We start from the raw sequence: 23,607 nt of genomic DNA on the forward strand, positions 1-23,607 counted from the left end.
ATAGGTCCACATTCTCTCTGCGAGCTCTAAGGAACAACCTATTTCTTGTCTCTTCTGTCTTCTGGTGCTGCCCTAGCATTCCTGGGCTTGTGGCCATATCCCTTCAATCTCTGCCTTTATCCTCACATCACCTCTTTTGTATCCTCTGTGTGAAACCTTCTTCTGCTTCTATTTTATAAGAATATTATGATGATATTTAGGGCCCACCCAGACAATCCAGAGCAATTTCCTCATCTCAATATTCTTAACTTAATTGCATCTTCAAGGACACTTTTCCAAGTCAGTTAACATTTATAAATTTTAGGGATTAGGATTTGAGATGTTTAGGTGACCAAATTCAACTTATTACATAAGGGCTTTAAAGTGTTACTATTTTTAGAATTTGGGGGCTTTTGTATGCCCTTGTTTTATGACTAAGTTTAGCAGAGTCATTTGTCAAAATAGTAGGTCATTAAGCACTAGACTGAAGGAGAGGGAAAGATCTTGAGCAAAGTAGGGCAAGCTCAGGACTACCAACAATTCTTGATGATGAAGGAAAAAAGGAAGAACCGTATTAAAAAAAAAAAAGAAGAAGAAGAAGAAAGTAAAACTATAAAAAAATCTGTGCCAACAAACAATAAAACAAAAACACTAAATAGATTTATTGGAATTATGCTTCTCCAATCAACATATCAATGATTTAGTATATATAGCTAAATTGCGAACCACAGTGAGATACATAGGATTTCTTTTCTTGAACATTTTATTGTATTTGGTAATGTGAGTAAAAACACTTGCTGATAATAAAATCAAATAGTTTTATGCAGTCGTCCAGTACCATTAAAGAATCATATTGGTCTCTTTGAAATGAGAAACCAAACTAAATTCTCATCTTGAGTTTCTACTTTCCTTAGGCCTTTTCTAATTCCCTTCCCATATAAGTCAGGGCCCTGACAGAAACATATAGTCTTGTTATAATTAGAGGAAAGTTTGCACATTAAAAAGTGGGGGAAGGGATTAGAAATAGCAAGAAAGAATGATGCCCTACTCTAAATATAGTACCATCAGGGAGACCCCACTGGAAATGAAGTAGCAATGTGGGGGAACAGTGACTGGAAACTGAAAGAGCTGAATGGAGCAGCCTTTCTGACTCAAGCCATGTCCTTTAACAATAATGCAACCATACCATGGTGATGTGGTAGATAGGGAGCCAGGGAAATAAGTATCCTGGGTTTTTTTGTTTGTTTGTTTGTTGTTTGTTTGTTTTGGCCTTGAATTCCTTATTCCTTTTTTATTATTTAAATTCAAGTTAGTTAACCTATACTGTATTATTTGTTTCATTTTTACATTTCCGGTCTTCTATATGGTATTCTGGTTCCCATGGTGAATACCAGAGGACTAGGGAGTCCAGTGATTGAGTCCATCTAAGTCATCCTCCCAGAACACAGACATGAGGGAAGATAAAGGATGATGGCGGCCGAGAAGGTATCCCCCACACTTACTTGGAAACTTTGGATTCCTCCTGTGCTCTTTTATATTTTATTGCATACACTTTTTCTATGTAAAAATCACCTTTGTTGAGCGAGAGCCTTCTTGTTTACACAATTCTGATATCCCCTAGTACAGTATTGGGAACAATTTCCAGAGTTTGATATTCTTTAGTGATGGAACTAGTCTCAACCAGGGTCAAGCATCAACTAATAACTGTCTTTCAAAAAAAGGGAGTCAAGGATACCTTCTATAGGAAGCTACAGAGTAACTTCTGATATGTTTTTCCAGAAGCTCTTAGTAGCTGATACTTTGAATATTGCAGAGTGATTAGGAAGTTTTATTAACTTCTTCAGAGACATCCTTTACATGGTCTCACCAAAGTCCAAATAATTTCATGCCTTTGCACCTCAGGACAGACTTAGAAATAACTGTTTTTTAAGCTTTTTTTTTTTTTCTTTCTTCTTGAGCTGCTCATCTCAATATGTCATGCAGCTTCTCAGATTGAGAAATCATTTCTTTACTGATTTGTACAGTATATCATCAGTGCAATTTATAAGGGTACAGGTGGTGGTTACCAAGATATGTTGTGACAGATTATACTTCTTCATGCAGCATTAATATCATTAAAGTAGAATTCACCTGTTGCTAGGATAACACATTAAGGGTGTGTTGAATTTTTTCCCAAGTAAATGTAAACTCTTCCTGTGTTTTATAATAGAATGGGAAGAGCCAGCATGAACAAGATCAATAACAGCACACCATTGTCCTGCATCTAGCCAAACTTCCACTACTCCAGTGAGTAAAAGCATAGACTCTGTAGCCAAACATCCTGGATTCATAGTCTAGCTCCACCTCTTATTAGCTGCATGACTTTGCCCAAGTGACTTCATCTTTCTGTGCTTTGTTTTCCTCAGGAAAGTGAGTTTTAATAGTGCCTACTTCATAGAGTTGTCAGGAGCATTAAAATGATTAAAATATTTAACGCATGTAATAGAGTGCCTTTTATAAAGAGTTATGTAAGAGTTTGCTATTGGTCTTATACCCAAATATTTTACATATACCATTTCTTTAATTAGAAATCATATTCCCTAAGGTCTTTCTTAGAGTCAATATTGTTTCAAATTTCCCACTACTTTCAGCTTTAGTGAGATCAGAGGTTTCTACTAAGCATGTCCTCTTCAACCTGAGAGAAAAGCAGCACTCCATCCATCAGCAAGGTTTTATTTATTTATTTATTTATTTATTTATTTATTTATTTATTAAAGATTTTATTTATTTATTTGACAGAGAGAGACACAGCGAGAGAGGGAACACAAGCAGGGAGAGTGGGAGAGGGAGAAGCAGGCTTCCCACCGAGCAGGGAGCCTGATGCGGGGCTCGATCCCAGGACCTGGAATCATGACCTGAGCCGAAGGCAGACGCTCAACGACTGAGCCACCCAGGCACCCCATCAGCAAGGTTTTAGCATTTGGTTATGATTCCCACCCCACTGTGCTACGCTGTGTCCCTCAGAACAGCGATTGTACTAGACATTTTTAACCTCCTCTTTCATTTTTGCCTTGTTCATCATTACAGCCCCACACCTGTCCCAGGTTACAGGCAGCCTCTAGTGTCCATGTTTAAAACTAATGGCATAATCCACCAGGGCCCAGGAGTCTCCTCCATGGTATTTGTGCAAACCTCATTGCCTCAATCTTCTGTGGAGCAGTTAATGATAACTAGGAAAAAGCAATAATTTTTTTTCTTTTAAAAATTCTAATGTAATGTAATGAAGCAGACCTCTAAGAGATAAGTCTTCATACTCCACTGTGAATTCTCCTTGTCATCGTATATCTTAATGTCTGAGTCACTGGAGATACATTCAATCAATCAAACATTATATGTTCTTCCTGAACTCCACTCCCTTTATCATCCTGGTACCTTTCCACAGAGACTTACCCTAATGGTCTATGGTTTCCATGACAAATCATCTAAGCCATACTTAAGTAAGTCAGTGCATACGTAAGTAAGTCAGTGACAGAGAGAAGCACCATTTTTCATAAGTGATAGTGGTACAAAGTTCTTAAAACTTAAAAATCCTCATCTGTTCCGGGAAATAATAATATGAGGGAGAGGCACATCCTATGAAAACTCAGCCTTATACATACAAGGGTAGAGAGATACTGTAGTACATAGCAAGATCTGAAGCCCACTACATAGCTCATGAGTATCAGGGAGGTGCTCTATCCCATTTGGCTACAGAGTGAGGGAAGGCTTGAATGCACTCCTCATTTGTCATCTGTAGCTTCTGAAGCGAACAAAACCCTATCCAAGTGTGTTCTTGAACTCAGAGAGTTACAACAAGAGTCACATCACACTCAAATGTCTCTGAGAGTCTGGCTAACAATCCATCAGGCAATCACATGGCCTATGTGATTGCACTCAACATGTTTAAAAAAATTTGTTAAACATAAAATTTTTGAATCTCTCATATCTGATCACATTATTTGTGGTGACTCATTTCTGCTGTGATTTGTTAAAATTGAGTGTAGGGTGGAAAGTCATACTATTGTTTAATGATTTTCTTGAACTAGGGTAAGATATTTGCACTTAGAAGATTCCCACTGACTCTAAGTTGCATTGAGGGCAGCATGCCAAACTTGATAAAAAGGACATTGGTAGCTATGGGTTAAAGTTCCCAGGTTAGTTTTATGAAACTTCATGCTTCTTCTATGTTTTAACTGAGTCAGTATGTTTGTGTATAGGTGTGTTTCTGATTTATAGCTTTTCCCCAGGGACTCCTGTACACTGATTGAGAGCTACAGTGATTAAAATGGAGAAATGATAGAATCATCTGCAAAGGGATAAATAATAATGCATAGAAAATAGAAATGGGATTTGAAGCCACCATGAATAGCAGAAGACATGGGGAAAGAACTCAAAGAGTTAGAAGAATTTTGTCCTCCTAGTTCCCTGCTTCACCCCCACTAGACAAGCCCCCTTCAAGAAAAGTTTTTGCCTTTTGGGGGTCACCTGGGTGTCTCAGTCAGTTAAGCATCCAACTCTTGATTTTGGCTCTGGTCATGATCTTAAGGTTGTGGGATAGAGCCCCGTGTCAGGCTTCATGCTGGGCGTGGAGCCTGCTTAAGATTCTTTCTCTCCTTCTGCCCTTCTTCCCCACCGATGCATGGGTGTGTGCTCTTTCTCTGTCTTTCTGAAAAGAAAGAAAGAAAGAAAGGAAGGAAGGAAGGAAGGAAGGAAGGAAGAAAGAAAGAAAGAAAGAAAGAAAGAGAAAGAAAGGAAGGAAGGAAGGAAGGAAGGAAGGAAGGAAGGAAGAAAGAAAGAAAGAAAGAAAGAAAGAAAGAAAGAAAGAAAAAGAAAGGAAGAAAGAAAGAAAAAAGGAAAGAAAGAAAGAAAGAAGGAAGGAAAGAAGGAAGGAAAGAAAGAAAGAAAGAAAGAAAGAAAGAAAGAAAGAAAGAAAGAAAGAAAGAAAGAAAGAAAGAAAGGTCTTTCCCTTTTCTGTTGCTGTATAACCAGCACGTAGAGCAGACACTAGCAATAATTGGTGAGGGAAGGCAGCAGCACAGAAAAAGCAGCATTTGAAGATTAGAAGATTGATGTAGCTAAGGACACGGTGCACTCTTCTGCTAAAAGTCAGGCTGCTAATATAGACAATGTCCATTTGTGCCTAGAGTAAATATTTACCATTTGGGGGGAAGCTATGTTATTATATAAAACATAACCTCTTGCTCATAGAGCACCTTTTTCGCAAGCGTCCAAACTAGCAGTGCTGCAAAACACAAATGCAAATGATCGCATTTTGATAAAGTTAAAAAGCTGCCAAATAACAGTCTCAAAATATTTGTTTTATTTGGTTGTTTATTCCTCTCTGGATTGAAAACTTCTATGGATGGTGATAGTATCTCATTTATCTTTGTTCCCTGGTAGTACACAGTATCTGATTCAGAGTCAGCATGCATTTATTAATTTAATTGAACTAAATCCCAAGGAACTTTCTCGGTAAGCAGACGTCCTGCCAGATCAAATAAAGCCTGTCCTAATCTCTGCAAGCCAAGATTCCCTGTACTGCTACTTTGTTAAGTCTCCTGTAAAAGAGCTAACTTTAGGCAATTCCTCCTCTAGCTTGAAAGAACCACAGCATTGACACTAATTTGATTTCTTTAATGTTTTCTTTTCTATAATCGTATCACTTGAGGTATGCACTGCAAATCTGTCTTGTCAGACAGCTTGTTGCCACCCACCGCCTGTCAGCCTCTCAGGAGATGGTGGCTCAGTGAGAGAAAGCACATTTACACCTCTGTGATTCAGTTGGTTTAGAAAAGCACCACTTCTAACAGAGCTCGGCTTCCACGTGATGAGAGAGCCTTGTTCTCTAGTCCCTTGGGCTATGATCCGATTTGTATTGAAAAGTGTTATTTATATGAGCCAACCGAGACTGGGGGAAGTGGTGTACCGGGCAGTATCGCAGACGTCAATACTTTAAATAAAACAGAGACAGGGGGACGTGAGATGGATGTGGAGACAAGGGAACTTAAAGTGGTCTAATTCTTTCATGTCAAAGATAAATAAACAATTCCAAAGAGATTATGGCCCAGTAAGGATTACACAGATAAGTGGTAGGAAAAAACACTGTAAATTAGAAGCGATATATACTATGTGCTACATTAAAAGGATCATTTCCACTACATTTTTCAAACTAGAAATTTGAAGGCCTGGTTCTATCAAATACGGTAGGCACTTGCCACATGCAGTTGAAACTGAACTTTAAAATAATTAAATTAAATTGAATTAAATTAAATTAATTCAAACAAACAAATTTCAAACAAAATTAAAAATTTTGTTCCTCAGTTATACTATCCACCATAGATGGCTAGTGGTTACATATTGGACAGTGAATATATAGAATTTTTCCCTTAGTGCAGAATGTTCTTTAGGACGTCATAGTTCTAAAGATTGTTTGCTGATGGCTACAACGCATATCAAATTAAATATTTCTGCAAGTTCCTTCTACTTAACCTGTTTGGCTTCCTACACAGAATTTCATTTAAAAATATGGTTTAAAAAATATAAATATCACAGCAACTTCCTGCCTTTGTTTCTGTTTCTTCAGGAACATAGTGATACTTCATAGTGACACTTACTCCCAGGTATACATCACAAAATAAGAATCTGTAGGACTGGATTATAAACCAAAGTTTTTATAACCAACAAATATATAGTTTATTTACCACATCCTTAAAGATTGACATTCATATAAACTTAGTACTGTATTTCAATAAAAATTCAACTGTTTTTTTAAAGATTTTATTTATTTATTTGACAGAGAGAGAGAAAGAGAACACAAGCAGGGGATGCAGCAGAGGGAGAGAGAGAAGCAGGCTCCCCGCTAAGCAAGGAGCTTGATACGGGGCTCGATCCCAGGACCCTGGGATCATGACCTGAGCCGAAGGCAGACGCTTAACCCACTGAGCCAGGAGTCCCTAAAAACTCAACTTTTAAAAAAAATACTTAACTTTGGGGTGCCTGGGTGGCTCAGTGGGTTAAGCGTCTGCCTTCGGCTCAGGTCATGATCCCAGGGTCCTGGGATCAAGCCCCACATCGGGCTCCCTGCTCGGCGGGAAGCCTGCTTCTCCCTTTCCCACTCCCCCTGCTTGTGTTCCCGCTCTCGCTGTGTCTCTCTCTGTCAAATAAATAAATAAAATCTTAAAAAAAATACTTAACTTTGAAATAATTACAGATTCACAGGAAGTTTCAAAAACATATACACAGTAAGGTCCTGTGTACTCTCCACCCAGCCTCTACCAATTTTAACATCTTGCATACTATAGTAAAATATAAAAGCCAGGAAATTACCTTGATTCAAACTGCAGTTTGCTCAGATTTCAACAGTTACATATGCAATAGTGTGTATGTGTATGTGCATATGTGTGTAGCTCTATGTAATTTTATCCATGTGTAGCTTATGTAACCACCTTCCATGAGGATACTTAACTATACCATCACATGACTCCCTTATGTTATAGCCAAGTCCATTTTATCCCACTTCCCACCATGACAATCAATATCCATCCCTATCCCTATAATTATGTCATTTAACAAATGTTTATATACAAATGAAATTATGTTATATATGTTCTTTTATGATTACCTTTTTCTACTCAGCATTATTTTCCTGAAGATCATTCAAGTTCTAGTGTATATCAGTTGTTCTTTTTATTGCTAAGGAATACGCCATGATATGGAAGTTCCACAGTTTGTTAAACTGTTCACCCACTGAAGAACATTAAAGAAGTTTCCTGTTTTGGGCGATTATCAATAAAGCTGCTGAGACCATTTATGTACAAGTTTCTGCATGTATCTCTGAAATAAAGACCCAACACTGCAATTCTTAGCTAATTTATTAAGATCATTTTTAGTTTTAAAAGAAACTGTCGAACTCTTGTCTCAGATTACTCTTCCATTTTACATTCAAACCAGCAGTGTATGAGTTACCCATCATCGACACTTCCTCACCAGCATTGGGGGTTATTGCTGTTTTTTAATTTAGCCATTCTGATAACTATGTAGTGATGTTGTGATTTTCATCTGTATTTTTGTAAAGGCTAATGATGTGGAAGATCTTTCCATTTGCTTATTTATCATCTGTTTCTCCTCTTCTGTGAAATATCTGTTCACATCTTTTCCTCATTTTCTAATGGTATTGTTTGTTTTACTAACATTGAGTTTTAAGAATTCTTTACACATTATGCATATGAGACCTTTGTCAGATTTTGGGTTTGCAAATATTTTTTCCTAGTGAGTAATTTATTTTTTCATCTTAGAGTTTTTAACAGAGCAAAGTTGTAAATTTCAATGGTTTCAGTTTATCAATTTTTCCTTTTATGGATCATGATTTTGGTGTTAAGTGTAAGATGTTTTGCCTAGTCTTAGGCCCCAAACACTTCCTCCTATTTTTTTAAAGTTTTATAGTATTATGTTTCATATGTAATCCATTATCCATTTTGAGTTAATTTTATATAAAGTGTCAGAGGTTCATTTTTTTACCAATAGTTGTCCAGATGCTCTAGCACCACTTGTTGAAAAGATTATCCTCCTAAATTAAATTTTTTTGCCCCTTTGTCAAAAATTAATTCTAGTTTCTGTATTCTGTTACATTTATCTCTGTCATTCCCTCCAACAGTACCACATTGTCTTGATTATTCTAAATGTAGAATAAGCCTCCATACTAGAAAAAATGGTTCCTCTTACTTTATTTTTTAAATTTTTTGTATGTTTTAAGGAATTTTTATAAAAAATTTAGAATAGGTTTGTCTATATCTACAAAAAATTACTGAGAGTTTGGTAACTTCATTAAATCTGTATATCAATTAAGGAGAATTGACGTCTTTACTATGTTGAATCTTCCAATCAATAAAAATAATGTGCCTCTTGTAGTATTTATAACTTCTTTGACTCTTTTCTTCAATATTTTATTTTCGTCATACAGATCCTATACATGTGTTGTTAGATTTATACCTAATATTTCATTTTCTCTGGAGCAGTTGTACATGGTATTGCATCTTTAATTTCAGTCTCCAGTTGTTCACTGTAAATACATAAAAATGCAATTGATTTATGTGTATTGATCTTATATTCCATGACCATACTGATTTCATTTATCAATTCTAGAAACCTTTTTGTAGATTTCTTGAAATTTTCTCCTAAGAAATCTTGTTATATGAATATTTCTCCTTTTATCTCCATCATATTTTGATTTTTTTTATGTAACAGCTTTAGTGAGATATAATTCAAATGCCATAAATTCAGTCATTTAAGTGTATAAATCAATAGTTTTAGTATATCATGGAGTTGTGCAATTACCATTATAACTGCAGAATGTTTTTATCACCCTAAAAGAAAGTCGATGCCCATTAGCAGTCACTCCTTCTAAGTCCCTCCCACTGTCCACCCCGCCAACCACTAATGTGCTTTTCTATCTCCATAGATTTGCATTTTGGAAATTTCATATGAATGAAATTATTCAAGATATGGTCTTTTATGACCAACATCACTTAATTTGCATAATGTTTTCAAGATTCATCCATGTTAAAGCATGTAGCAATATTCATTCTTTTATGAATGATATTTAATTACTTGGGATATACCCTATGAAAATTATCCATTCACTAGGTACTAGACATTTGAGTGTTTCCACGTTTTGGTTAGAATAATAATGCAATGGACAATCATGTATATGATTTTGTGTGGACCTATGTTTTAGGTTATTTGGATATAAATCTAGAAGTGGAATCCTTGAGTCATTTGGTAATTCTGTGATCAATACTTCAATAAAATGCTTTATTTTCAGCCTGTTTTCCAAACTGTAACATTTTCTATTTCCACCAGCAGTGTAAGTCAGTTTTAATTTCTTCACGTCCACCGTGACAGATGTCCTTTTCTCTTTTTTAATATTCTAGTTGGTGTGAACTGGAATCTCACTGTGGTTTTTAATGACATTTATCCGGTAGCTGATGAAGGTCAGTAGCTTTTCATAGGCTTACTGACCATATTTGTATCTTGTTTGTTTGTTTTTGCAACTTTGTTGAGATATAATTGACATATTACATTGTGTAAGTTTAAGGTGTACAATGTAATGAGTTCATATACCTATACTTATAAAATATTTATCACAATAAGATTAGGTAACACATCCCACACCTCATGTAATTACCATTTTTTGTTGTTGCTGTTACGGTTAAGAACATTTAAGATTTACTCTCATAGAATGTTCAGGTATGCAGTACAGGATTTTTAACTATAGTCACCGTGCTGTACATTAGATCCTTGGAATTTATTCCTTTCATAACTGGAAGTTTGTACCCTTTGATCAACATCTCCTCATTTTCCCCCATTCCCCCACCTCAAGGACCTGGCAATAACTATATACTCTCTGCTTCTATGAATTCAGCTTTGTTTGGATTCTACATATATGTGAAATCATATAGTGTTTTTCTCTGACTTATTTCACTTAGCATAATGATCCAGTCCATCCATGTTGTGACAAATAACAGTATTTCCTCCTTTTTATGATCCAGTAATACCCCTATTATTCCATTGTGTGTGTGTGTGCGTGCATGTATCAGAGTTTCTTCATCCATTCATCCACTAATGGACACTTAAGATTTTTCCATACCTTGCCGGCTGTAAATAATGCTGCAGTGTACTATCTCTTCGAGATGGTGATTTCATTTTCTTTGATAAATACCCAGAAGTGGAATTGCTGGATCATATTGTAGTTTTGTTTTAATATTTTGAGGAAACTCTAATTCTTTCTCATAAATTAGTTGGCATACAATGTACCTTGTAAATTTTAAGTGGAGCTACCAACCTCCACTTAGTTATTTATAATCCAAATCTTTATTGTTTGTAAGAGAGGTCTTCAAGCTCAATTTCTTCACATTCTGTTTCAAATAACATCAGTTCTTTTGTAGACAATTTTGGAGCTATCTATTCTTATGATCTGCTTCTGCTCCTGTGCAAAATATCTGGTTACTGCTCTGGAATTGGGAGTGAGAACAGTGACTCAATTTTCCCTGGGTGACACTAGGCTGGTATTGTAGTCTTTGGTCTTTTTGAATTCCCTCTTTTCCTGAAACTTCAAATTGCAAGTAAGTTCAGGCAAAGTCAAGCAAAGCCAGTGTTTCCAATTTGCCTAGACTGGGGTAGATTTTCTGCCCTATGAGTGGGGTGCTATGAACATCCAGTTTTTGGTTCAACATGTTAGGTAATATCCATTTCATAATGCATAATTTAAGTCATATAGTAACTTTGTCCAACGTGGTCAAGTATTTAGTCTCAGCCAGTGGTAAACAAGAAACTACTTTTAATTTAAATAATTTTTTTCTGGCAAAATATAACATGAATATACTTCAAAACCCAGCAGAATTTATTAGAGGTTCTACCAATACCACTGGGATTACAGGCTTAATACAAACAATGTGGCAGGACTCCTTATACTGTAACCTGGACCTTTTATGAGTAAAATTAATACCTTACACTATTACTAATAATGCTATTTTAAAAACTTTTATAATATAGTATTATTAACTTCTGAACTTAAATTTGCTTACCTTAGGTCTATAGCTGACTTTCCCTCATACCTTACTGAATATATGAATTCTATGCACCTTTCATAATCCTCTGAATTATATGAATTTCTCCTAGACTTAGACTATTAAGCATATCTTGACTTGGTTTTACAAGTTAAAAGAATATATAATAATAATGGGTTTTATAGAAAAAAAGTCTAGGATTTAAAAATGGTAAATATTTTAGATAAATATAATATTGGGACTACTGATTTAATTCCCTTATCCAAAATTCTCTTTAATTTTGTCTGGAAATATTCTGAGAGAATTCAAAAATACAATTTATAAATAACATACTTTAGCATTTCAAATATAATATGTACATTTACTTATTTTTTAACTATAATTTTCTTTAATTAGAATGATCTCTCTGGATGGTAATACTTAGTTCAGATAATCATAACTAATAATATTAGCAAAAATAAACACTGAGCTAACAATGGAAGGAGGTATTCGTTTTATGCACATGAGTAAGAGCAAATAGAAGCATGTTATATCAGGTTGGATGTTGCAGAAAGTATAAATTCATCAAACAATAAAGTTTAAATAAAATTATAGTTGCTTCCAACAAGGAGTGGTATACTTTTGATTTCATAAGTTAATCTTTTTTTAAGATTTTATTTATTTATTTGCAAGAGACAGAGAGAGGGAAAGCACAGAGGGAGAGGGAGAGAGAGAAGCAGACTCCCTTTTGAGCAGAGAGCCTGATGGGGGGCTCTATCCCAGGACCCTGAGATCATGACCTGAGCCGAAGGCAGACACTTAACCGACTGAGCCATCCAGGCACCCCATAAGTTAATCTTGAAACAGAAATATAATCATCATCTCCCAATATACTGATATTTCTTTAAGATACCATAGATGCAGAATCCTTTATTTATTTTGTGTAAGCATGCTTCTTGTGGCAAGGCTAATATATAAAGGACAATCTGCCTCTATAAATAACTAAAAGATGATATATATTAATTTAGAGTTTAATAATACATGAAAAGGATTAATCTTTAACATAAAAAACATCATGTTTACATAAGCAATTACATTTGAGATGGCAAATGTTTAAAAGACATCATCTATCCAAATGTTCATTATATGTCTATTAGCTCTAATACTTTAGAGAATTAAAGAATATTAAATAGAAAACACTTGCCCGAATGTTGCTACAGTTAATTATCACAGTTTAATAACATTCAAGGCAAACATTTTTACCATAATGACTTGAGATTCTCAAAAAGTTAAACACATGTTCTATAGAGACCAAAATTATTTTGAGTCCAATTAAAATAACAATTCAATTGTCTCACATATGTTTATTGACAGCCCAATACAGACCTACCACATTCCAAGCCCTTTTCTGGATATGATATAAACAAGACAGACAAAAGTCCCTGCTCTCATTTGGTTGCATCATGTGTATATGTTGCACGGGGTTATACAGATAATAAATAAATATGCAATAAATTATATGGCATGTTAGGTGCTGATACAATTATGGAAATGCATGTCAGGAAGGGAGATGAGCATATTTTGGAACATGATTTCAAATTTTAAATAGAATAGTCAGGAAATCTCACTAGTAAACAATCATCTGAAGAAAGTAAAGAAACAATTCTCGAGAATATCTGGAGAATGTGTATCATAGATGGAAGAAACAACATGTGTAAAATGTCAAGTCAGGAGTAGTCTCTCTATGGACTCTGAGAAACAAACTGAGGGTTCTAGAGGGGAGGGGGGTGGGGGGATGGGTTAGCCTGGTGATGGGTATTAAGGAGGGCACGTACTGCATGGAGCACTGGGTGTTACACGCAAACAGTGAATCATGGAACACTACATCAAAAACTAATGATGTAATGTATGGTAATTAACATAACATAATAAAATAAAATAATAATAATAAAAAAAGAAAGCTTTATGACTGCAGATGAATGACTGTAGGAGAAAGTTCTAGGGGGGTGATCAGGTGATCAGAGAGCTAATGGGATGTTACATCATGATGTTCTATGTAGACAATTTTAAGAAAGTTCCAGGATCAGAGAAGTTTAGAGGAACAGAGGTTACCATCTCCCATCCATTGCCTTACTCATAAAGCTAGAGTGTCTCTCCAAGAATAGGGAGCAACTTTCTACTTTTATGGAGGCCACCTCTTTTTCCTGTGCCATGCCAAGAGCTAGGTAGTTCTTTGTTCTTCATTAGAAATTAGTTTACTTGGTGACCTTGAAACTCTAGATCTATGATATGTTTAGGTGAAATTATAATTTTGTTGATTTTTCCAGCTTTTTCTTTTTGCTAGAGTGGCAGTGACTTTCTTTCCAGATTTCTACTTTCTAAGTAATGTCAGAATCTTCACATTATTTTTGAACTATATTGTTTTCATTTTTATTATTATAGAGAGAATCCAGATCATGCATATCTCAATTTGATTTTTTCTTTAAAGTGTTTTTTTGTGAATACTTGTATGATGTTTATGCTTATTTATTTTTATACTTATAACCTCTTAAGTGATGGCAAAATGGTTATTTCTTTTTTTTTTTTTCAAATGGATTGAGGATGTTTTCTGTACTATTTTATTTTTTTTAAGTTTTTATTTAAATTCCAGTTAGTTAACATACAGTGTTGTATTAGTTTCAGGTGTACAATGTAGTGACTCAACACTTCCATACAACACCGAGTGCTCATTACAAGTGCACTCCTTAATCCCCATCCATGATTTAACCCATCCCCCCACCTACTTCCCGTTTGGTAACCACATTTGTTCTCTATCATTAAGAGTCTGTTTCTTGGTTTTTCTCTCTCTCTTTCTCTCTTTTCTTTTTCCCTTTACTTATTTGTTTTGTTTCTTAAATTCAACCCATGAGTGAAATCATGGTATTTGTCTCTGACTGACTTATTTCACTTAGTATAATAATCTCTAGCTTATCCAATTAAATAATTGGCAGAAGATATGAATAGACATTTTCCAAAGAAAACATACAGATGGCTAACAGACACGTAAAAAGATGCTAAACATCACTGATTATCAGGGAAATGCAAATCAAAGCTACAATGAGATTATCACCTCATATCTGTCAGAATGGCTCAAATCAACAACACAAGAAATAACAGGTGTTGATGAGGATGTGAAGAAAGAGGAATCCTCTTGCATTGTTGGTGGGAATGCAAACTGGTGCAGCCATTCTGGAAAAGAGTATGGAGGTTCCTCAGAAAGTTAAAAATAGAACTAGCCTATGATCCAGCACTATTATGTATTCACCCAAAGAATACAAAAATACTAATTCAAAAGGATACATGCACCCTGATGTTTGTAGCAGCATTATCTACAATAGCCAAATTATGGAAACAGCCCAAGTGTCCATCAGCTGATGAATGGATAAAGAAGAAGTGGTGTGGGGTCGCCTGGGTGGCTCAGTTGGTTAAGCAACTGCCTTCGGCTCAGGTCATGATCCCGGAGTCCTGGGATCAAGTCCCACATCAGGCTCCCAGCTCAGCGGGGAGCTGCTTCTCCCTCTGACCCTATCCCCTCTCATGCTGTTTCTCTCTCTCTCTCCCTCTCAAATAAATAAATAAAATCTTAAAAAAAAAAAAAAGAAGAAGTGGTGTGTACACACACACACACACACACACACACACACTGGAATATTACTCAGCCATAAAAAAAGAATGAAATATATTATTTTCTTTATTAAATTTGTGTTTTTAATTGATTTTAAAACGTACTAGTAGTTTTGAAAAAATATCAAGGAAGTGATGTGTATATGTGTATATAAATGTATATATATATGTGTGTGTGTATACACACAGAGATATTCATTTGTTAAATATTAATATTACATTAGTCAGATCCCATACATATATATTCTTAATTTACTTGATCTAATAGAGTCTCCAGAATCAAGTCCCATTACTATTTTGTTTCTTTGATATTCCTTACTTCTATGTAGTTTATACTTTTAAATACTTTGACAATCAATCTTGTCATTCTAGATCTAACAGACATTCTGAAATGGGATATGTCTGGATATTAAAATTTGATTCTCCAATATTTCCAGATATGCTTCTATTTTTGCATATGCACAATGAACACACACACGCAGACACACACAGTGAGGTGTCTAGTTGCTGCAATTTGTAAAACTGCATGGCACATGGCACAGATGCACCAAAATAGACAAAATGAAATCACATAATATTTCTATCAACAATCAGATTTTTTTTTTTAAGATTTTATTTATTTATTTGACTGAGACAGAGATAGCGAGAGCAGGAACACAAGCAGCGGGAGTGGGAGAGGGAGAGCAGGCTTCCCGCCGAGGAGGGAGTCCGATGCGGGGCTCGATCCCAGGACTCTGGGATCATGACCTGAGCCATAGGCAGACGCTTAACGACTGAGCCACCCAGGCGCCCCAACAATCAGATTTTTTAAATTATGCAAAATAATATGCTGTATGTTAATATAATATCTTTAATCTGTACGTTTACTTTTGCTTAATTTATATTATTTCCCTCAAGAACAATTAATGTATCAAAAGGATGTTTATTGATCTAGAGAAAGTCATGAATTATATCTTATTCACAAGCTCAAATGTTGAATGCTTTGCTATTCTTTGCTAATTATTCTGACCATAGTACAGCACTTGAATTAGGAGCAAAACTTGTTTGAAAGTAAGTGGGTAAGCTGAGGCACAGTAAAGTAATTCAGGGATGATTTATTTCTAATAGCTATATATTTTCATGTTTGTTGAGTCCCTATCTTGATTACCATGAGATTTTCACTTGGACTTTGTAACAGTGGACAAGTATTTAGATCCAGGTTTAAAAAAACATTGTAATTTTCTTTGGAAGTGCAAAAATAATTTATACACATGAATAACAGTCATTTTTAATTGAAGTAATAGTATATTCTTTTGACACTAAAACAATTTTGATTCTTTTAAAAGTGGTGAAATGTGGGTGCCTGGGTAGTTCAGTGGGTTAAGCATCTGCCTTCGGCTCAGGTCATGATCCCAGGGTCCTGGGATCGAGCCCCGCATCGGGCTCCCTGCTCAGCGGGAAGCCTGCTTCTCCCTCTCCCACTCCCCCTGCTTGTGTTCCCTCTCTCGCTGTCTCTCTCTGTTGAAAAATAAAAAAAATCTTTAAAAAAAAAGTGGTGAAATGTGTATTTGCAGACAGTCTTCAAAACATTTATCAAATACTAAAACAGAATATGTTTGGTAGTTTAGTATGTTCTTTCTCAATTTCAGCCAAATTATACTACCTACAAAATTTAATCATGTATCTAAACACGAATCTCCAAACATTGAGAATTTTATCACTACTAAACTCTAGTATAAAAGAACAATTAAAACTTTTCTAATTCACCAAGTGTACCTGTAAATCACTGTAAAATAGCTGTGGTGTACTCATTAAATACCACAGAGACAGGTACATTTTGCTGAAAAATTACTGAAAAGCAAAATGCTTTTCTAGTTACTAAGAGGACTAGATAATTTATTAAATGCAAACAAACAGACAAACAAAAATATGCTCAGATGGTCTGGTTAAGACTTAGTCTTCTGGGAAGATGGGAAAAGTTACCATGTCTTAAGACTGCAAACAAGAACTTCTATAGCATGACTTTCAGAATACATTTCTGTGTATGAAATTTCCCAGGAGAGATAAATGATATTAGAGGGTTTTTGGAAGGAAAGTGAATATGGGCTTTTGATAAGGTGCTGCTTTTGTTCTTTTTCCATTCATACAGGAACACATAAATGGTAGATACATGAACAAGTGACATTAGAAGTAGCCCTGATGGCTTTTTAAGGTTGTAACGTTGGGTTGTCCATTTTCATCTTGTATTTCCATGATAGCAGTATTCTTAAAATTTTTCTCACCTGAAAATTTACATAATATGATAAATGTCAGATATGATCAAACATATTGTTTCATCCTGTAAAATCTTCACTAGTGAATGTAAAATCCAGTCAAATTAACTTATTTCTCAAAAGAAAACCCTGTGAAGAATTTTTGAGTGGGTGTCTGAAAGGTGATAGGTCTAAATTGTATTTTTTATTTTTTTTTTTATTTTTATTTTTTTTTATTTTTAAAGATTTTATTTATTTATTTGACAGAGAGAGACAGCGAGAGAGGGAACACAAGCAGGGGGAGTGGGAGAGGGAGAAGCAGGCTTCCCGCCGAGCAGGGAGCCCGATGCGGGGCTCGATCCCAGGACCCTGGGATCATGACCTGAGCCGAAGGCAGACGCTTAACGACTGAGCCACCCAGGCGCCCCTAAATTGTATTTTTTAAAAAGTATTTCAACTTTACATAGATATAATTAAACAGAAGGTTGTTGGTTTGCCACACATGATGACACTTCTCTGGGAATGTATTCCATTGCCCAATATTTTCACTTAATTTGTCTTATATCTAAATTCTTATTATCTGACCCAAATTTGTTTCTCCTTCATGGTTTTCCTATGTCTATCAATGATGTCTTATATGAGACTGCTCATGTTTGCCTCTTTTTATTATGTCTCATATTTATTCAGTTGCATTTCATGTCTGGTTCCTTAATATGCCGTTTCATAATATATGCTTTTGATTTAATTGTCTTGTATTAAGACCTTTTCTCATTCCAATGCCCTGCCTCACTATTGCTTCACTTTTGTCCCTGCTTATAACAAATCTACTATTTGATGTTAGAGTTTTTTTGTTTGCTTGTTTGTTTTTGTTTTTGTGCAGTTACCTCATAATTTCATCCTGGCGTTTCTTTTCTTCTTCTCTTTTTTTTTTTAAGATTTTATTTAAGACACAGAGAGAGAAAGAGTACAAGTGGGGGAGAGGCAGAGGAAGGGGCAGAGGGAGAGAGAGAAGCAGAATCCCTGCTGAATATGGAGCCCAAGGCAGGGCTTGATCCCAGGACCCTGAGATCATGACCTGAGCCGATCAGATCCTTACTAACTGAGCCACCCAGGTGCCCCATCGTGGTTTTTCTAAACTTTCAGTTTTTACACATACCCACATTATTGATGAGATCATTATTTGCAATACAATTTATAGTTTATATAAGAAGACAAACAAAATGCCTTTCCTTGATTGATCTCACTTTACTTGTCCTCTACCCTGTCAGATCAACTTTCAAAATAATGCAGGACACCAGACTATGTTGGAAGCACTGGGAGGAAAGACAAAACAAAACATCAGTATGCACGTTAAAACATTGACTGGACTCTCAAGGGTTAAAATTTAAGAGGTTTATTCTCCTTTTATCAAGCAGTGTCTACAGACAGAGCATCCACATGGTGTAAGCTACCAAAGAAGGATGTATGAGACGGACTTACATTAAACCATTAGACATTTTATATGGTTCATGTTCACAAGGGAGAAAATTGCTAAAAAGGAAAGCAGATAAGTAGAAACATAAGCTGATTTTTGTTGTTTATTAAATCTACCTCCCATAATGTTTCCTTAAGCTAAGAAGAAATCTACTGTATCACACGGCTCAGGATGCTATATATACATAAGATATTACACGCTATAAAATTTCAGGTTTCTAAGCGGCTTTATACAATTTAAACTTGAGTAAAATTTGTATTTAAAAAAGACCTTATTGGATCACCTTCAGTAAACGGAGGTCATTTCAACAGCCCATTAGCATTTTTAGCAACAATTAAAAAAAATAAGTAAAAAGATTCTCCAAACATGTAAGCTATTAGTTTAAGCTTAGATAATTATCTGCTTATTTCAATAAATCAACTCTCTAGTTTTAATCCAATTCTACTAGCCTTTTATTTGCCCTTTAAAAAAAAAAAGAAGCAGTAATTTTTACTTCTATACAGTGTCTCAAATAAGAGAATTAGTTAGGTTTCAAACCACAGCACACAGTTAATGAGAGGGTCAGTTAAGGATTATGCAGGAGTTAAGCAGAAGTCATTTAGGAAAGTTCTTAAGAAATGAAGTTCTTTGATGTGTTATATTTAAATTGCCAAGGCAAGAATAAAGTATGTCTTTACTCACCACGGTGGAGTTATCCCTTATTCCCAGTTTCTGCTACTAATTCTCCTAAACCACTAATACTCATCAGTTCTCTAGCCAGTATTTTCTCTCTGGTGTTAATTTCCCTATATGTGGTTTACACTAAGTAGACACAAATGATATTTCTTTTTTAAAACTGGAAGTTCCTGCTGATTCAACACTGGACTACACAAAAAGAAAGAGATCTGTTCTGCTAATAATAAACATTTGTAAGCAGTTGACATCCGAGACAAACTTGCATTAAAAATACAATGCACTCCAATGATTAAAAGCAAAATGCGTAGAAAATACACTGCAAACATTTTTCCGTAATTCTTTTCCTCCCTTCCTCCCCATTTTCCATAGCATGCTGCAGATCACACAGTTAAGTATCAAACAGAGCTTGTCACCTGTGTACAACCTAAGGCCAACTTATGCCTTCAAATGACATTTCGTTGAGGTTTAAACCAATGCTAAAGACAGGATTTGGTGCAAGAGATGTTAAACTTTTCTAATGACAAAAGATTTAGAGTTATGAGGGTGCTCAATATGCAGCGTTTCGCGTACCTTTTCCTCTTGTGACATTCCCTTCAAGGCACAAAAGATTATAAACAGTGGATGGGACAGAATATTTTGAAGTAAGAATTTTAAAGTTCCACAATACTTTCTTATTTCTAGTTTAAGCACACCAAAAGACAGAGGAAAAAATAAGAGATAAGCCAACCCCAAAATGAAATGGTGCTTAAAGTCATCTGAAATTCCCTGCAGTTATTTTTTATGTATTTAAATTTCTATTTTATTGGCTTAAAATGTAATTATAGATTTGATTCCTGTGATTGATGTAGTTTCTTAATTAATGTTGTGTTAAATATTTCTAATCAACCAATATTACTAATTGTGTGCATCTTTGCAAAAAAAAAAAATCTATTTTATTTGGGCCAACCAAATAACTTACGCTTGACTAGGGTATAATCTTGAAAAGTTAAGCTGTAAATTTAAACGATGGATTAAGTGCAATGTACTGGAAAACTCTTCATTCAATAATTATCTAATAGGGCTCCTAGGCATCCCCAACCCAAATGACTGTATTTCCTTTCTCAACTTCAGTGATCTCACAGTTTAACTTATTGAGTCGTCCATCTAGTATAAAGAGAGAATCCTTGGAAGGTGTCATCAGGTATTGACCAAACAAGCCACTGTCCTGGATTTGCCTGTTCTTCTGGTTCCAAGGCCATTCTTCTGCCTTGAGTGGTTCCTTAAGACTCTTTATCATCTTAACCTTCCCAGAGGAGAGCTCCACAAAGAGCACATCAGTCTGTGTGCTTGAGCTACCATAGATGTTGTATTGGTGGGCTTCAGTAAAGGATGGCTGAAATGCCAGATCAGATATGTGCAGATTTGTGTGAATATCAAAAGCCTCCTGGATTTCTCCTCGGATGGTAATGTACTGGACCCTTACAAGGCCTTTCACATCATTAATGCTGACAAGATAGTGCCCATCTGGAGAGACATATGGAGTGCCTGTCACATCACTATTGAATCCAATGACCGAGTCGGTTACACCATCCACCATGAGCTGTGGTGGAATTGCCCCAGTGCTGTCAGGTTTGCAGCCAATAAAGTAGTATCCTCCCAAGTGTGTATATGCCAATGACTGAGGAATGCACTTATAGTCCATCAAGTTAATCGTCTTGATGTATGACATGGTTTCAAGATCAATTTTTTGTAGCGCAGCTTCATCTTTATGAAGAATAAATCCAAACCTGAAAAGATGAAAACCAAAGTTAGACAGGAAACTACAGAGTGGTTCCCATATGAAAATGTATTGTGGGCAGGTGGGAAGGGCCGTCACTGGTCTAGGCCCTAATTGTCAGGCTATGCTGCGATTTGTGTCACCATCACTTTGGATTAAACTTTAAATTGTGCTCCTCTCTCCTCCTTTCTCCTCCTTTCTCTAGGTCATTCTTACATTACAGCCAAACAATTGTAACTCATGGTATAGAAAACAAAATAATTCAAAGCAATACATCTAGTTAATTGGAACAACAGATTTTACTTTTACCATACATAAAAATGTAAACATTATTTGGTGTGTCTCGAACCCTTCTGATATTGCATAAGCTTGGTTTACTGCTACTAAAGTCAACAACAACAACAACAAAAAAAAGACTTGAAATATATATCTATTTTACTCGCTTCATTTACTTCTTATTTTGTCTTATGACCATCAGAAAAGTCTGACACTCATTGCTACTTAGACAATTAACCACATCTTTCTCATTTTAATCTGCCTTATAGGACTACCTTAATAAATGCAGTTGTTTCTTTCTTTTTGTTTTTTTGTTTGTTTTGGGTTTTTTTGGTATGGAACTATTAAACTTCTATTTATTAGATTTTAAGATTACCTTGATTAACTACTTTTATGACTTTAACACTTATTTTATTACAAGTTTGAAATACAGGTTACATTTTTCAACCTTGCCATGCTTGTATTATCATTTTTAGTGCATTATATTGGTTATCTTATATTGAACAATGATGAACCTTAAAGATTTATGATTTTTTCTGTTAAAGTTATTTTAAAAGTAAATATTTCGTATTTGTTTTGGTCGTCTCTTTAATTACTTCTGTGCTTTTCAAAGCATTTGTCCCGAATACTAGCTGCAAATTATTGTAAGTCCCTGTGACAAGTATAAATATATTTAGAAACTATGACTTATAACACCAGTGGGCTCTTAGCAAATATAAGTAAATTAGATAAGATAAAATGAGATGGAAACTAGTATACAAAATTATATCCAAAATGGATACTGGCCAATAAAATTTTGAAGGACTCTTACTTTTGTTTTTGTTAATAATATCGATTAAAACACATCCTAGTGTTTTCGAAAGCTCCATAAATATATATTAAAAAAAACAGGGGTCTATTGTTATATTGAATGTGCTCATAAATGAAAAAAAAATAAAAATAAGATGACTTGTGGCACAGTAAAACAAACAAAAACTCTAAAGATAGCCAATTATGTTATTGTCACCTGTGCAATTCATTTTCAATATGTTACTTCTTACACAAAATTTTATTTATGTAAAAAATGACCATTTCCACACATAATATATAAATATAGTGCATTCAGGGTAACAGCTCCTTAAAAATAATATATGCTATAAGCATATAGCAAGCCCAAAAAATAAACTCATCTTTAATATTATAGAAAAGATAAGATGAATGTTCTCAAAAAATCAGTCTTTGTGTTGTAATTGTGGAAGGCAGCAGGTGCATCAGCACAAATATTTTACTGAAATAGATGTAAAGTTGTAACTTCTTCTATGTTATTATATTACATATAGTTGGGAAACCGTGTTATAATTTTAGCTATCTTTGAACATTTGTGAAGAGACTATTTGTTGTATTTAGAGAGATTACATCTATACAAAAGAAAAACTACAATGTATACCTACTCTTTTAAAAAAATTAAATATTTATTGAATAACTAATGAATACGAGGCGCTGGGAATATATTGTAGATCAACATAACTCTCCCTGCTTTCAATGAGTCTAGGAATTTTAGTAATAAAAATGGAAAACTTAGTGATTAATGCTTAATTATAGCATCCTGCTGTACTATTACTTAATTTAGTAATTGTTGCTTTTTCTATTTACATGAGATGGAATAAAGTAATCATTTTGAAAATAATATTTCTGGTGTATTTCAGAATGACATTCTCCATTTCTGGCTTATTTCCTCGGTTTTTCTCTTCTCCTGGGTCTTTAATACCTGTGTTTGTGTCATTTCAGTAAACACAGCTCCCATCATACCTATTTAGGATAAAATTTTCGTTTTGATTATAATAGTATGAAGAAGCATTCATACTATTAAAAATCACTTCTAAGTGTTTCTATTAAAATATTAATGCCTAGCATAGGTTTTAAATACTATCTGAATATTAAAGAATACAAAAAAAAAAGCCCTCAAACCAAAAACTGAGTCCCATTATTTTTTGTCAACTTCAAAAATATCGT

General features: G+C 34.9%; 1 protein-coding gene across 4 annotated transcripts in view; it reads right to left on the minus strand.

Moving 5' to 3' along the window:
• Positions 1-18,811: 18,811 nt before the first annotated feature.
• Positions 18,812-23,607, minus strand: part of FSTL5 (follistatin like 5) — a 725,252-nt gene continuing 720,456 nt past the window's right edge. For all 4 annotated transcript variants that reach the window (XM_078069389.1, XM_078069388.1, XM_036106567.2 and 1 more), the window contains one exon: positions 18,812-21,349. In XM_078069389.1, coding sequence (XP_077925515.1) covers positions 20,647-21,349 — 703 coding nt within the window. In that variant the 3' untranslated portion in view covers positions 18,812-20,646. The remainder of the gene's footprint in view (positions 21,350-23,607) is intronic.

This window comes from Halichoerus grypus, chromosome 3, assembly GCF_964656455.1.
Source record: "Halichoerus grypus chromosome 3, mHalGry1.hap1.1, whole genome shotgun sequence".
Taxonomy (NCBI): domain Eukaryota; kingdom Metazoa; phylum Chordata; class Mammalia; order Carnivora; family Phocidae; genus Halichoerus; species Halichoerus grypus.